The sequence below is a fragment of the Larus michahellis genome, chromosome 9, assembly GCF_964199755.1.
Source record: "Larus michahellis chromosome 9, bLarMic1.1, whole genome shotgun sequence".
Taxonomy (NCBI): Eukaryota; Metazoa; Chordata; class Aves; order Charadriiformes; family Laridae; genus Larus; species Larus michahellis.
This window is the reverse complement of record NC_133904.1, coordinates 11,674,469-11,689,227: the sequence shown is the minus strand read 5'-3', so window position 1 is coordinate 11,689,227 and position 14,759 is coordinate 11,674,469. Positions and strand designations below refer to the sequence as shown.

The window sequence follows — 14,759 nt, the reverse complement described above, 5'->3', positions numbered from 1 at the left end:
GTTTTGTATGTGCATTAGAAGGTCAAAGCTGTGGTGTGTTAGGCATTCAGAAAAATATGAAAAAAAACCCTGTTTTTGGCTTAGAAGAGCCTTCGAAGGCAGAGGGGGGTGTGAGGAAAGAATTGCATGATACAATACAAAGTAAAATCTTCCTTCTTCAAACTTTGGCTCGAGTTTATAGAATTGGCAGTTAGGAAGAAATCCTAACTCTGCTAGTATTGGTATAAATTTGGCAAATTTGATCTCGATTGGCAAATTTCACCCCAAAATAATCAAAAGATAATAAAAAATGGCAAATCTATGGTGGTGGTTTTTAGAATAATTATTTTCAAGGATCTAATTGCGGTGAGCTGATATTAGGACTTGAAGCAAGCCTTGTGCAGTGACTAACGGGAAATTGCCATATTTTAGTTTTGGGTTTTTTTTCAGAAACTCTCCGTGATGTCACCAGCGAACACAGGAACCAGTTAGTTAGTCAGGTTAAATGTGCTGGTTGGGCATTGCTCGAATTGTATTATTCTGTGATCAAAATAACGTTTGTGTCCTCACATCCCACAAACTTAACTACAGTTTCATCTCTGTGAACTCTTAATAACGATAAGAATTTCAGCGTTCGCCTGAGTAGTGATAGTGGTAGTGTTCATGTCCAAATGGAGAATTTCCCACGGTTTTGACGGCACGGACCTTTTATAGCAAACAATGAAAAGAACCTTTTCTATTCATTCTGCTTCCTGTGAGCAAATATTCTGTTCCTCATTGTCTGTAACAAAATCCTTCCAAGTGCAGGGTAGCTATAACAATTTATTTATCACCAGCAATATTTACCCTGCCTGTAATTCATTATCACCTATCTCATTCTAGTTCCAAACAGGACCCTGCTGTTTATTCTCTTCCGGACAGAATGAGAAACCAACCTGATGAAACTATCACCTTTGAGCAGAGGTGCAGGGTATATGTCACGTGGAATATTTATTGTGTAGTTTAGCTCTGAAAACATTATTAAAAGTATTGCTCCTTATTTGCTGTTCCAAATCGAAATCAGAAATATAATTAGGTACCAGTTTTCTTTGAACAGATGTCGTATATTAAAGTAATATATTAGTTACTTGTAATGAGCTAGAATCACAGGTTTTTTTGGGAACTGAGCTCTTTTTGAGTTGGGCTTGTGCTTGATACCAGCCCCATATCAACTTTTTTGTTCCCCTTTATGGTATCGTTTACAGTAAAGCCAAGAGAGGTTCATAATTTGACACTAAGTGTGTGGGCAGCTTGTTATTTTTTTCCTAATGTTTCCAGAGAAATGTGAGAAAAAGGAGATGAATAAGTGTATGATATGGAGATTTTTGTGCACTTCTTGCACTTCTTTCAGTGCCTTTTTTTATCATTTTTTTTTCCAGTATATTAATCTGATGCACGGGTATCGGAGCATCTTTGTCGTATCTATGAAACAGTTGTTTCTCAAATATCTAATCGCAGCAGAAACTGGGAAAGGTTTTCACACTGTTCTGTAGAAATTGCGCTGTGGAGGAAGACATAACAGCTTTCTAGAACAATGAAGGCGTTTAGGCTGCATTATAGTACACGAGGCAGAAAATCAAAGCTGTCCTGACAGCCAGTTCTCTTCTGTATGACGAGAACAGAGAAGCTGCTGTCATGTATCGGACGAAGGGTCTGCCTGGCCTGGTGTCCTGTCTCTGACAGGGCCAGGCCTAAGCAGGAGGCTAGGGTATAGCAAAAATGGGGCAAGCGTATATTGTACTATGTAATAATATCTCTTTCTGGTGCTTAGTCCGTAAGTCCTACCTCTCTCTTTTTCCCAGGGATGCCTGGTGTCAGTGTAGAGCGAGCGAGTTCCTTCTGGTGGAGATGGTAAGAGCTCAGCACCGAGTACAGTGTCAAAGGTCGTGCTGCCAAAGCCAGGTCAGGATGTGTTCAGGTCCTAGGACTGGAACAAGGGAATCTACATGGCTGTTCTTCCAAACTGAGAACAATCCAGGTGGAGGACACGGGGGAATTCTGGAGATACAAGGCCAAATCCCAGTGCTTATGCATATCATATGTGAGAAAAGCAAGTGCAGTAGTGGGGGGGAAAAAAGGTGTGTTTTCCTACATCTAGGGTGATATCAGTGGAGGAACATCACCCTTCAGTGTAACCTGGTCTGATCTGGAAGGGCAGGAAATCCACAGAGATGGTCATTGCTGCTTTGTATTGCAGTTCTGGAACGGGCAGTAATTGTAATGCCTTTCCTTCTAGCAGCAAGGGACTGACAGCACAGGCACTGAAGACTTGTGGGAATGAAATATACCTCTTCTTGGGAAAACTCAGTCCTACAATCCTTTTAAAAAAAAAAAAAATCCCCACCTGCCGTGTCTAATTCGTTATGTGCTGCTGCCTTGTTTTAATGGCAACTGCTAGCTCTGGTGTCGGTGTGCTAGCGTTAATATGTCTGCTTTCTTTTGGTGTTGGACGCTCTTGAGCGTTTTTTCTCCCACAAGTCTGGTGTTAACGTGTCTTGTATTCATGACATGGATTACTGTGAGACTTCTGAAAGACTGTTTGAAAATGGGAAAGGGTTAGTGCAGAGGCAGCTCCTCTTAGAGACAGGCTACCTCACACATCAAAAGAGCACAGATGAGAACATAGGAGAGACTGTAAAAGCCCTCGGTTGGGAGGAGTTAGATAAACACTCACCAATAACCTGCCTACGTTAAACCTTTTCCAGAGTGCGTGAGTCTGAGAGATAAAGGGAGCTATAAAGGGTGAAGCAGCTAGCGGGGCACCAGACCAAACTGCCCACAGCTCCTGAAAGGTCGTGGCCCGGGTTTGAAGAGGTGCTTTTAGAAGGAGTCGGTATGGAGCCTGAGGAGTACAGACGGAGAGGTGAGTGATCCTCTGCTCTTGGAAACAGGTAGCATTTGCTTGTGGAGATCAGCTGTTGTAGGGCTGGGAATGGTACCCAGAAATGAGGATGGGCTGTGCGCTCTATTTGCACACATGTCCTCGAGACTTAGATCTGCTGGGGCTGAGACATAAATGTGTCCCAGGGCTGAGTTTAAATTAATGGATTTAGAGTCAGTGGATGACCTAGACTTCTTGGTCTTACCTTTAAAATACTGTGGGAAAGCTGCAAAACTGTGATTCTGAATAAAATTGTGCTAAGGGGTTACGCACGGTGGCTCTTCCCCGGCTGACACCATGAAACTTCAGTGATACTGGCGCAGTTCTGGAGATGGGCAGCAAACTTTGGTCCCAGAGTTGGAGGAGATTGCCTAAAAAGTGGAGAAGAGGTGTGGAGCTGTGCACCTGTTTTCAGAGGATGCAAAAGGGGGAATGCCATAATGACAGGGAAGAATGGGGCATTATGAAAACTTAATTTCTATGGAACGCAGTTTCAGTTAATTTGCAGGCAAGAAAATCAGTACAGTGCATCAGTAATCAAACAAAACCGTACTGGTACCACGATTGTATTTTAAAGGTACATTTGAACTATTCAGTGGCAACACTGAAATATCCCTGTGAATCTGTTCTGTCCCCACGAAGCCTGTTTTAGAAGCGGTGTCCCTACCTTATTGGATAGCACAAGTAGGGTCCTGGGGCTATCCTGGGAGCAGCATCCCGAGCCCTGTCCAATGCTAATGACAGATTGCGTGAAGTGCTAGTACTACTAGTTGTTTTTCCGCAATCAAAACTCAAAGCACTGGTTTGCCTCTTCCAGGGAAAGAGATGGTGGATTACATTTGCCAGTACCTGAGCAATGTGAGAGAGAGACGGGTGATTCCTGACGTACAGCCAGGTTACATGAGAGCCCAGTTGCCGGATTCTGCCCCAATGGACCCAGACAGCTGGGACAACATCTTTGGAGATATAGAGAAGATTATTATGCCTGGGGTAAGAAATAAAGTATAATCATGACAGGAAAAAGTCATTACAACCTGGGGCAAACACCAAATCCTGGGAATGCACAGGTTCTGCAGAACACTTATCTAAATAAATAAAACATCCAAAATGTAGAGTAAGTCTTGTAGACGTTATGTCCACAGAAGGATTCTGGAGATTGCTGTTGTGTTCCTAACTATAATTTTAGGGGATAGACTGAATGTATTTTTGAAGTATTTTATACATTAAGAATAACTTGTGTTTGCTTAGAGGGGAAAAAATTATTTTCTGACACCGGTAAATTTAGTTTCACAAGGCCTCTACGGGCTGAATTGCATTATCTCAATTTCAGAGATGTGGAAGCTCAGGCACAGCAAGGTGAAATATCTCTCGCCCATGGTTGTGTACATGTAAGACTTGTCTCCTGCTCTTTGAGTGTAAAGGTCTCCTTCCTCTTGTACGTAAATACTGCAGATTCTGCTAAGGGAGTTCATATTATCTAATTAAACATTTTATGTAAGAAGCTGTTTCAAAGTCTATTTTAAAATTTTCTTTGTAGATATTTGAAGAAACTTGGTCTGATATAGGAGAGGTATTCACATGAAACATGCTTACGCTGTGTCCCACATACAAGCTCCTTCAGGTGTATAGAAGGGGGCTGTGTAATGGTAAATTGCCGTGTGTAGCTAAAGGCAAGCTGTTGTTTGATGACAAAATGAGCAAGAGCAACTTTGTTGCAAGGATTCCACTTATAAAGATGAATATGTTGATAAAGATTTCTGACTCCCTTGTGCAATGTTCAAAAGACCTTTCTTTCCTGTTCAGAATCTTTGTCTGCCTGTTTAATTCAGATAAATGCTTTTGCTATAATTTGGAATTTATCTAATAACGACACAGCGTTATCATTTGTTAGTGCTGCACTCCTGTTGATATTATCTCTGTAGCTTTCTGCCAGCAGATCTATAATTGCACATACTATGGTGCTGTGATCCTTTTCCATCGCTTTAAACAGACGCTAATCACTACCTCTCGTGCAGAATTTTGTGACGTTTTCAGACTTAACTTCTAGACAATTTTGTTCTAGGTAGTCCATTGGCAAAGCCCACACATGCATGCCTACTTCCCAGCTCTTACTTCCTGGCCTTCACTCCTTGGAGATATGTTGGCTGATGCAATTAACTGCTTGGGATTCACATGGGTAAATTTTGTTGTTGTTGTTATTTTAGATATTCTTCTACTGTGTGTATTATGCAGGAGCACGTCATAGTCATTCTTTCTCGTTCTGTGAGTCAGTATAATTACTTACTTTAACCAATTGTATGTCATTTGCATAACTGAAAAAGTCACTTGAATAATAAATAAGTAGAATATACAACAGCAGTCATTAGCTAGTAGTAAGAGGTGAATGAAGAAAATATATCACCAGAAATGTCTGTTTTCTAAATTTTTGCATATCTTACTGTGAGCGTTGTTCCCCGTCATCTAGTCTTGGTGCCAAGACTGTTACACAAGCACTGCAGGCGATAGAGCAGCCACCACCCATGACTGCAGGCCAGGTTGGGCTCCGTTCCAGCTCTCCTGCTCCTTTGAGAGGCACATTCCCTGTTTTCCCTCTTCTGAAAGTAATTGTTTGGTGACCTGTCCCAGAATATCTGAGTATTTGATATCCTCCTGCAGCTACACAGCACTACTTGGTTATGGCTCTGCATTACCTCAGTGGCATTCTGAAGCCAAGGTTTTCTCCAGTGGTGGAGCTGCCCGTATTTTTAGATGTATGTCTCCATGTAAGAAAGCAGTAGAAGCTCATAAACCTGTAAGAAATTTATGGCTATGCTCTCCATGTCATTATATCAGATTAGTGCATTGCATACACAAACGTCCATTTCCATCCCCTCAATCTAGTTTTGATAGACTTCTGTTAAGTTTGCAATGTAAACAGATTCTTTCATAAGTGGAAAGCTGGACGCTGCAGAACAGCTTTCATCTTTCTTTTGCTGTTCGTCAAAAAGCCTCCTTTAACTCTCCTCTGGAAGAGAGACCACTGCCCTTTCTCATTAGGGACCAAGAGCACGTACTTGTGTGGTGAATTCCAGTTCCACAGTTTTGTCTCAAATGGCTCACTGTGATTTTTTTTTTTTTTTTTTAATGACTCTAAAATGATTAATAGTTTAGAAGCTCAACACTGAGGTGATGCAGATAAGCTGGAGAGAGCATTTTAAGGAGGTTGGTGAGGGTCTCTGTATTTGGTGTTCCAAGAAAGCAACTGGTAATGAGGGAACGAACAAGGCAGCTGGAGCTCGCCCTCAGCTGCAGCCTTAATATAGGGGTCTGTGTTACAGAACTCACCAAACAACATCGTTTTTATTACAAAAATGTGTTCTGGTAGGTGTGGGCCTACCAGGTGTGGGAGTATTACAGTTAGCCGCTTATATATCCAATGCTACAAAGTTTTTCATCTGCCTTTATTGCATCTAGGTGACATTTCTCCCAAGGCAATTAAAAGTGTTAATAGCTGTTAATTAAAATGCGGTACGTGGTTTACTCTAAGCGTTGTACTCTTGTGTTTGCAGGGTGAATTACAGCCTGATTCTCTTTCTTTGATTTTCCTAGGCCTCCAGTCCAGCCTGTACAGAACTGGAAATGAATGTGATGGATTGGTTGGCTAAAATGCTGGGCCTTCCAGATGAATTCCTGCACCACCATCCTGACAGCGTGGGCGGAGGAGTATTGCAGGTAGGGCGAGATCAGAGGTGGCCTCATTGACATTTTGCTTTCACTCAAGGGAATTTTCCTCTGTGTGATAGTTTTCCTGGAGCCAAATCCAACAAGATTTGCTCTATGGGTCTGAATAGAGACAAATCCCACTTTCACATTACTTTCCCAAATTTTAGTATTAAACATATAGGTTTATAGAATAGGAATTGCTATTTCTTTTAGTCCAATTGTGTTATGGATGAGGAGCAGGTACTCTTGTGGCCTTACTAAGGATAAATGAGAGATTTGGTTTCTTCAATATGTTTCACATCACCAAATTATTCACTAAAGTGATTCTTACATAATGAGAGAAGGAATCCTTGTCACTGTGCTTCTGCCAGCAGTCCTTGTCCACACAGGAAATTGTTTTTCCTTTTTCTCATGTCTACTTTGTGTCTCTGAGAGATGATACTAAGGCCTGAACATTTACCTCCTTTCATAAGGCCTAAGCAAGCGTCCCCAGTAATCAGCACTAAGGCTCTCTGGTTAGGCTTTGCTCAGGTTTGCAATTTTTATGAGATACGCCACATTTTAGCTGTGAGGAACAAAAGGAAAATGTGATTTATTTACAACGCCCCAACTTGGTCCCGCACATTAAAAATATACAGCAGTTCAAAGGCTTTGCTTTGTGTTGCTGGCCCAGAGAGCTGCTCATCAGGGAGTGACTTGCCAGTGCATCCCAGGAGAGTGGGAGTAGGACGAAAGAGGGGGTGGGCAGCTGAGCACTTCAGCGACTTCAGTAATTCCCTGATAAAATAGCAATATGTTGCAGTAAATGAGTAATGTCTTTGCAGAGCACTGTGAGTGAATCAACCTTGGTTGCATTGCTAGCAGCAAGGAAAAACAAAATTCTGGAGATGAAGGTTTCTGAGCCAGACACTGATGAGTCCTCGCTCAACTCTCGCCTCATCGCTTATGCGTCTGATCAAGTAGGTCCTTATGGTTACAAAGAAAACAAATTCGCTTCTGCTGTCTCACCCAGGCCATACAATGTGAACTCGCGTTTCTGTACCCAGAGAAAAACACAAATACAAATGCCTCAGAAGCATGAACAAATCCCTCTCGTGTTGCTTTCTGCGGATGGGGAAACTAAATCAGTGTGAGATGAGGTTTTGCAGGGTCCTGGCAGTCGTCAAGAGACTGACATGACTCATTTCTGCGCTTCCTTCCTGTTTTTCACAAAGCTTTACTCCAGTAACCAGGTGCTGATCTCATGCTGCTTCAGCTCTTGCTTCTTCACAGCCTCCTTCCACTGGGTGACAGGCACGCTCGGGACGCTGCCTCAGTGCTGCTCCTGGTCATGGTCTCTGCTCCAGGCCTCTGCGCTCCTTCTTGAAGGAAGCATCTACGCAGCACTGTGACTCTGCCTGCAAACCTGCTCCGTCCTTTGGCTCCTGAACTGAACAATCGTATTCCCCTGTGAAAACTGCAACAGGAGAGAGACTCATGCTGGTTCTCTCTTAGGATAACTAAAAGGGCTTTTTCTTGTGAGGGGTTTTGGTCTCCCCCAGCTCATAAGTAGGCACGCTTCAGGGGGTTTTATCTTCTTATGGCAGGGAGGAGGGGGAATAAACCGAGGTTGATCCATTTCTAGAGGGTCCTTTAAGATCTGAGTTTTGATAAATGGCCCTCCAAACACAAGGTGAGGGTTCCTATTATGTTTTAGGGACCAGTACAGAAATAAATGGAGCATATGCATTCCTTGGAATTATAGTGCATTATTTCTTTTAGTTATTCACAAAAAAGAAACGTTCAGACTTACATTAAATGGATTATAATAAGGACCTTATCTCTGCTTTTCTTGCAACCACTGTCTTTTATAAGGCTGTAACTTATCACAGCGGTTCAGCCTCAGAGCTTGCTTACTTTTTCTTATTGTTTTTCTTTTTTTTAAAGGCTCATTCTTCGGTAGAAAAGGCTGGCTTGATTTCTCTTGTGAAGATGAAGTTTCTGCCTGTGGATGAGAACTTTTCCCTCAGAGGTGAAACTTTGAAGAACGCCATTGCAGAAGACAGAAATAAAGGCCTAGTGCCAGTCTTTGTATGTTCAGCTTTCTGGTTGGGCGTATTGACATAGTCTTGTGTTCTTAATGTCAACATAAAATTACATCTGAAACTTTTCTTATTGTGTTAAAATGCATTGGCTGAAGGTTAAAATGTATACAAGAATTTCTGGTTTATTGAACAAAAAATTTTTAACATCATCTTGAGTGTGTGTGATAGCCTCTCTGCTTTTAAAGTGCTACATCCATTTATTTAAAAAAATGCCACCTTAACAGATTTGCTTTCTTCTAGGTTTGTGCAACTTTGGGTACAACTGGTGTCTGTGCTTTTGACAATCTCTCAGAATTGGGTCCAATTTGTAAGTGTCTTTTTTTCCTGATCTTAAACTATGATAGCACAGAAAAGATAGTATGAGAATTTTTCATGCCAAACCCAAGGAGAGTAGAAGCACTGCTCAGTGGAATTTTTCAGATGTGTCTCAAAGATCGGTGGGGTTCGTGCAAGACTGTGTGCATGGTTTCTGTAAGATTTAGTTTAGGATGCTAAAATATATTCTGTTCAAGGTGGATGAAATTTACCAACTGATCAATCTTTAATGTGGTTATTCAGGGAATTACAGACTGTACGGGACAGAGTGCAGTACTGTTGTAGGATGGCTACATAAATATTTAACCCAGCAAAGGAGTTTTGAAGGCAGTGTTTGGTAGGACATCCTTTGTAGCCACCAGTGCGATAGGTAAATTTGACATGGTTGCAGATTCTAATCCAGCATAAATTCTGACAAGTAGCTGCTGGAGACCTGGGGCACTTTCTCTTATGGGTCAGAGTGTGGCATCTGTCTGTCTCTGGATGCTTTTTGCTTCACACCATGTCTTTATTCTGGTTTTGTGCAAGTGAGCTGTACTGGGGAATTTCACTCAGTAAAAAGGCAGGTGGCAGAAAGCAATTGTTAAAAAGCCTCACTCATGTGAAATAGGGAATAATGAATTTTGTTACAGAGGCTATCTGATTTCAGCATTATCCTGTATTTTGGGGTTCTGGATCCACAGCTTTAGAATAAAACCAGATTGTCAATTGTTTGTCTTGCTATTTTGTTGCCAGCCTGCCCGCCTCCTGCAAAAACGTGCACCTAGTTTTCCGAGAGGGAAGATTACGCGTGTACTTTGATTCCTTATGTCCCTTTACGTGACAACAATTTCAATTCCAACAGGTAAGGCTGAAGGACTCTGGCTTCATATTGATGCTGCATATGCAGGAACAGCGTTTGTATGTCCTGAATTTCGGTTGTTCTTGGATGGAATTGAATATGCAGATTCATTTACTTTTAACCCTTCTAAATGGATGATGGTTCATTTTGACTGCACTGGATTTTGGTGAGTAAGGGCGAGGCACAACACCAAAAGGATAAGATGCAAATTGCAAAATCTTTCTCTGCACAATTCTTTGCTAAATACAGTTCATTCTACAATTGATAGGGTTAAAGATAAATACAAGTTACATCAAACCTTCAGTGTTAACCCTGTCTACCTCAGACATCCCAATTCAGGAGCTGCTGTTGATTTCATGGTAAGTTGTTATTTGAGTTGATATTTTAAATTGCCTATAAAATGTTCAAACAGAATGTGAAATTCCTCACACTCTGCAGTGTGCTTATCTTAGAGCTGGTCTTATTACGTAAAAGCATAAAACCAGTTATACTGAGATCTTAATCAGATTAAATAGTAAAACTTTGAAGTGAGCCCTGGTTATAAAAAATAATTATAAAATTGCTTTCAGATATGGAGATTGAAGTACTTCAGATTTTTACACAGATCAGGATCCAGCCTTGCATTTTTGGTTAGAAGGGTCTTTTCTGCGCGTCGTGTTGCTGAAGTAATTTCTATTGATGGCATTTTGTCTGGTTGTCTTGTATCCCTGATATGTAATAAAGAAGAGAAAGGAGTAATCAATGGAAACACCATGCTCTGAAACAGCAGTAGAATGAATTATGTTTTTCTTCAGATTAAGCTATTCATAGGAGAGCTAAGAGGGCATTTCACTTTAGCAGCAGCATTTCATCTTACAGCAGATTTTGGTCCAGTAAAACAAAAGAATACTCACTGCCAGTTGTTTCTGCTATGATCTCACCCTAGTCCTCAAAAGATAATTGTTTCCTTGAAATCAATAGTGCTTTTCACTAGAGTGTGAGCGTGTGTGTGTGGGGAAATATATCAGTGAGTCCCTCTTGTGGTTAAATAGGACCCTGCATGTCATTGTGTAGCTCCCTAGAAGTATTCTTTTACATTTTTGTCACTTTTCCATGCAGTAGATGTTACTTCCTCTGGAAGGGTCTACACCTGTATCAACTCTCGCTGTTTATAGTTGATTTGGGAAAACATTCAGGATGGCACTTAAATGGGCAAATTACAGGAACCAAAGTGAGCGCTCAGTCCTAAAGTGTAAATGGACACATCTTAAATTGATAATGCTCTTTAAATGCAAAAAGGTGTTGTTATTAGCTGGTAATTAACTAAAAATTGTAGCACATCTAGGCCATAGATTAAGGGGAATAGCCAAAATCTTCTATTTTTTCAAATAATTGAAAAATATGTAGACATAGTGTTTCTTTGGCTATTTCCAAGGCTTAGCAGACTTTCAGTAATATGAAATTACTTGTGTCCACGGAGATTTCTGACCTGTGTCTGAAGCAACAGACACAGCAGTGTAAGGGGATGGTCCTTGCTGTTGGTTTTGCACTCATTCATACACTGTTGTGTTTTCACAGCACTGGCAAATTCCACTGAGTCGTCGATTTCGTTCTTTGAAGCTGTGGTTTGTGATTCGTTCATTTGGGGTGAAAAAGCTTCAAGCTCATGTCCGACATGTATGTGAATTAACAATGCAAGCATAAACGTATTATGCTCATTTATTGGTAGCTGAGTTGAGTAAATGCAGCGATGCAAAGATGAGCAACAGAAATCCTCTCACAGACAAAGCTCGCATGTGAACCCTAAATGCGTGCTGGCTTTACTCTTCAGTAATCTGTAAAGATTGACTGTGTAGACAAAACATTTCCTGTACCCTTCTTGGAAGCAATAGGCAATGGAAAGCAACTCGTTAAGTCAATGCCTTCTGCATATTACTGACTACTGATCTGTAGAAGCTTTCTTTGAGGCAAAGCGGCAGCTGTTTGGGAGGCAGGCTGTGATGGATGGCTGATCCCATTGCTAGGAAGATTTACAGGCTTGAGCCTTTGATGGAGTGTAAATACAAGAGATCGCATTGTGGATCAACGGTTGCCACAAAAGGACTCTAATTTGAGAAGGCACATTCTGTTTTCAAACCTTCTAGAAAATTCCTATGTATAGTCCAGTTACTCTTGTTCATTGTCAAGGGTTTGGGCAAATAGAGAGAGACTTTAGAATTCTTAGCTTTGTTGTTATTCTTCTCTTTGCTACCATTCATGCATTGGAATGATGTGTTTTAGTAAGGAAAGTAATTCTTTTTAACGACATCATTTAGTGTCTTACAGTGCGTTTGTGACAAATCAATACATAACTACTTTTTTCCCTTAATTATAGGGTACCGAAACAGCCAAATTCTTTGAATCATTGGTTAAAAGTGATCCACTCTTTGAAATTCCTGCCAAGAGACATCTTGGACTGGTTGTATTTCGTTTAAAGGTAAAGATTGGGCCTTTTGCATGACTCTTTGGAATGAATTGACCGCAGTTGATCTCTCCCCAGTCGTTGAGGACTGTGAATAAACTTTCATGTAAGAATTCGTAATGCTGGAATTCTTACAGAGACATTTGGATGTCACTGGAAGTTCTAACTATAGTATTCTTATTTTTTTTCTTATTTATATTTAAAACAGGGTCCCAACTGGCTGACAGAAAAACTCCTGAAAGAACTAAGCAGCTCTGGTAGACTCTTCCTCATTCCAGCAACCATTCGTGACAAGTTCATCATTCGCTTCACTGTAACATCTCAGTTCACAACCAGAGAAGATATTCTGCAAGACTGGAACATCATTCAACACACCGCAGCCCAAATTGTTAGCCAGAATTATGGATTGCACTGCATCAATTCTGGCGATGGGGCAAAAATCCCTAATGTGATAGTTAAGCCTAGTTCTGATGCCATTGGTAATGCTTCTCAGGTTTATCCAGATGGAGGAAAATACAAAACACCTTCCAGAAAAATAGTAGTTCAGCCTAAGAAATTAGCAGCGAGTCCCAGTACATGCGTGATTAGTCAACAGGTGGAAGGTCAAGGGGATCCTGTAGATGACTGTTTTCCAGAAGATGTCCAACACGTTACCAAACACAAGTTAACTTCTTTTTTATTCAGTTATTTATCTGTTCAAGGCAAGAAAAAGACAGGACGTTCCCTTAGCTGCAACAGTGTGCCAATGACTGGTAGTCTTGAGCAATGTAACCCCAAAGCAGCAGCCACTGATAAGAAGGAGTCTCATGCAAATGCCAGAATTCTTTCCAGGCTGCCTGAAGAGGTGATGATGCTCAAAAAAAGGGCCTTCAAAAAACTAATTAAGTTCTACAGTGTCCCGAGCTTTCCGGAGTGTAGCATTCAGTGTGGCCTTCAGCTGCCTTGTTGTCCTCTGCAAGCCATTGTTTAACAAGTAAAAGAGATTAGTCCTTAAGACCTCTCCAGGTAGAAAGAGAACCAAAGTTTGCTTATTCATATGCAATACCACATGTTATTTTGTTCAATATGTAAGCAGTGGCAAAGACCCCTGAGGGAATTCCTGTGCTTTTACTGGTGGAAACCTTGTGTATTTATAGATTAAAATGTCAAATAAATCTTGTAGGCGCATAACATGAAACTCTCTGGTTTTTAGACTGTGGTAGAGAACATGCCAATTTAATACCTGACTTAAGCTCTCTAGACTGCTGTGAGCATCGGTGTGTGCAGACAATGCCAACATCAGTTCTGAACTGTGCAAAAAGAAGGATGTAACCCCTCTAAGAGGTTTTTCTCTATTAGGGCAATTGTAAAACTCCGTGAGTTTAAACACAGAGCAGCCCTGTCATTCCATGTGTGCTCATCAGTTACGCTGCACAGGAGGCTTTATGCAACCATGTTGCAAGAGTGGTTGCCCTTGCTAAGCACCTGTGGCCTTTTTCAGCATTACCTAAGGTCTATAAATCACAAATGCATGTGGAGAGAGTAGGAATGGTATTTCACCCTTTGTCATAAAAGAACTAAGCGCCATTACAGAAGAAAGGGTCTCTAAGCAGCAAACAAACCTCTTACTGCAAGAGGTCAATGATGTACATACATATTTTTCAAGAATACTTAAAAAAAATGGGGGGAGAAAAATCTATTGAGGGCAGTTTTAAATTCAGAGATACTACGATGATTGCTAGGAGATTATTCTGGGAAAGCACTGCTAGATGTTTGCTGCCTTCATAGTTGTTTCCAGACAGCTACAATTGCCCCAACTTGAAGGCAGCATACGCGGCCAGATGGATCTCCAGTCTGACCCAGTACAACTATTCTCAAGTTATATAAATGGTGAGTCTGGTTAATCAGAACGATTTCCATACCTTTATACAACATCAACTAAACTCGCAGTGGGGTATATTGAGGCATGTGTTACGAGGAGCAGTAAAATTTGGCCTCTCATCCCTTTCTAGTAAGAACAGATTTATTTTATCCCATTCTGTAATATTATTTGCCTTTTTTTAAATCCTAGGGAAATCTAAGCAACACTTTACTTTGAAGCATCTGGCCTGCCACTATTCTATTTGTACCTGAAGGAAAGTATGTCTTAGTTCTTATCAATTGTTCTCATTCCGTGTATGTATTAGTTGGTGCATAAAAAATAAGAGGGCATCTCTGCTGCATGGATAAAAGTTAATGTAAGCATCTAATACAGACTTTTTTTTATTAGTTAATTTGAGACAACTGTAAGCTTCGTTAATGGTCTTTTTTTAATGAGTTTTGTGTTTTGACTTAGGGATGTAATTTTTACTAATGCAGAGGATCACCCTTTAGTATGACTATAAATGCATTTGCATAAAGATGTCTTGTATTGTGTCCACTTTCACATGCTTAGGTGCCCAATATTAACATTCACAGCATTAACAATAGATCCATACGCAGTAGGAAGGTAGGTAAGAT

At 40.8% G+C, this 14,759-nt stretch overlaps 1 protein-coding gene across 5 annotated transcripts; it reads left to right on the top strand.

The window, feature by feature from the left end:
• Positions 1 to 103: 103 nt before the first annotated feature.
• On the top strand, positions 104 to 14,642 carry HDC (histidine decarboxylase). 5 transcript variants are annotated; one of them, XM_074599835.1, is made up of 13 exons: positions 104 to 949; positions 1,821 to 2,881; positions 3,717 to 3,889; positions 4,962 to 5,075; positions 6,488 to 6,610; positions 7,426 to 7,560; positions 8,528 to 8,671; positions 8,926 to 8,992; positions 9,845 to 10,007; positions 10,110 to 10,200; positions 11,399 to 11,497; positions 12,195 to 12,296; positions 12,490 to 14,642. In XM_074599835.1, exons 2-13 carry the CDS (start codon positions 2,854 to 2,856, stop codon positions 13,249 to 13,251), a joined length of 2,001 nt encoding a protein of 666 aa, XP_074455936.1. In that variant the 5' UTR covers positions 104 to 949; positions 1,821 to 2,853; the 3' UTR covers positions 13,252 to 14,642. The 5 variants fall into 5 exon arrangements, with proteins under 5 accessions (XP_074455936.1, XP_074455935.1, XP_074455938.1 ...); XM_074599834.1 differs by having other exon boundaries at positions 104 to 1,869; positions 2,724 to 2,881; XM_074599837.1 differs by lacking the exon at positions 4,962 to 5,075 and having other exon boundaries at positions 104 to 1,869; positions 2,724 to 2,881.
• The last annotated feature ends 117 nt before the right edge of the window (positions 14,643 to 14,759 follow it).

Coding starts and splice junctions, on each gene's coding strand:
- HDC (XM_074599835.1), top strand. CDS start 2,854: ATGGAGCCTGAGGAGTACAGACGGAGAG. Junction 2,882..3,716: donor TGAGGAGTACAGACGGAGAG/GTGAGTGATCCT, acceptor TGCCTCTTCCAG/GGAAAGAGATGGTGGATTAC. Junction 12,297..12,489: donor TGGTTGTATTTCGTTTAAAG/GTAAAGATTGGG, acceptor TATTTAAAACAG/GGTCCCAACTGGCTGACAGA.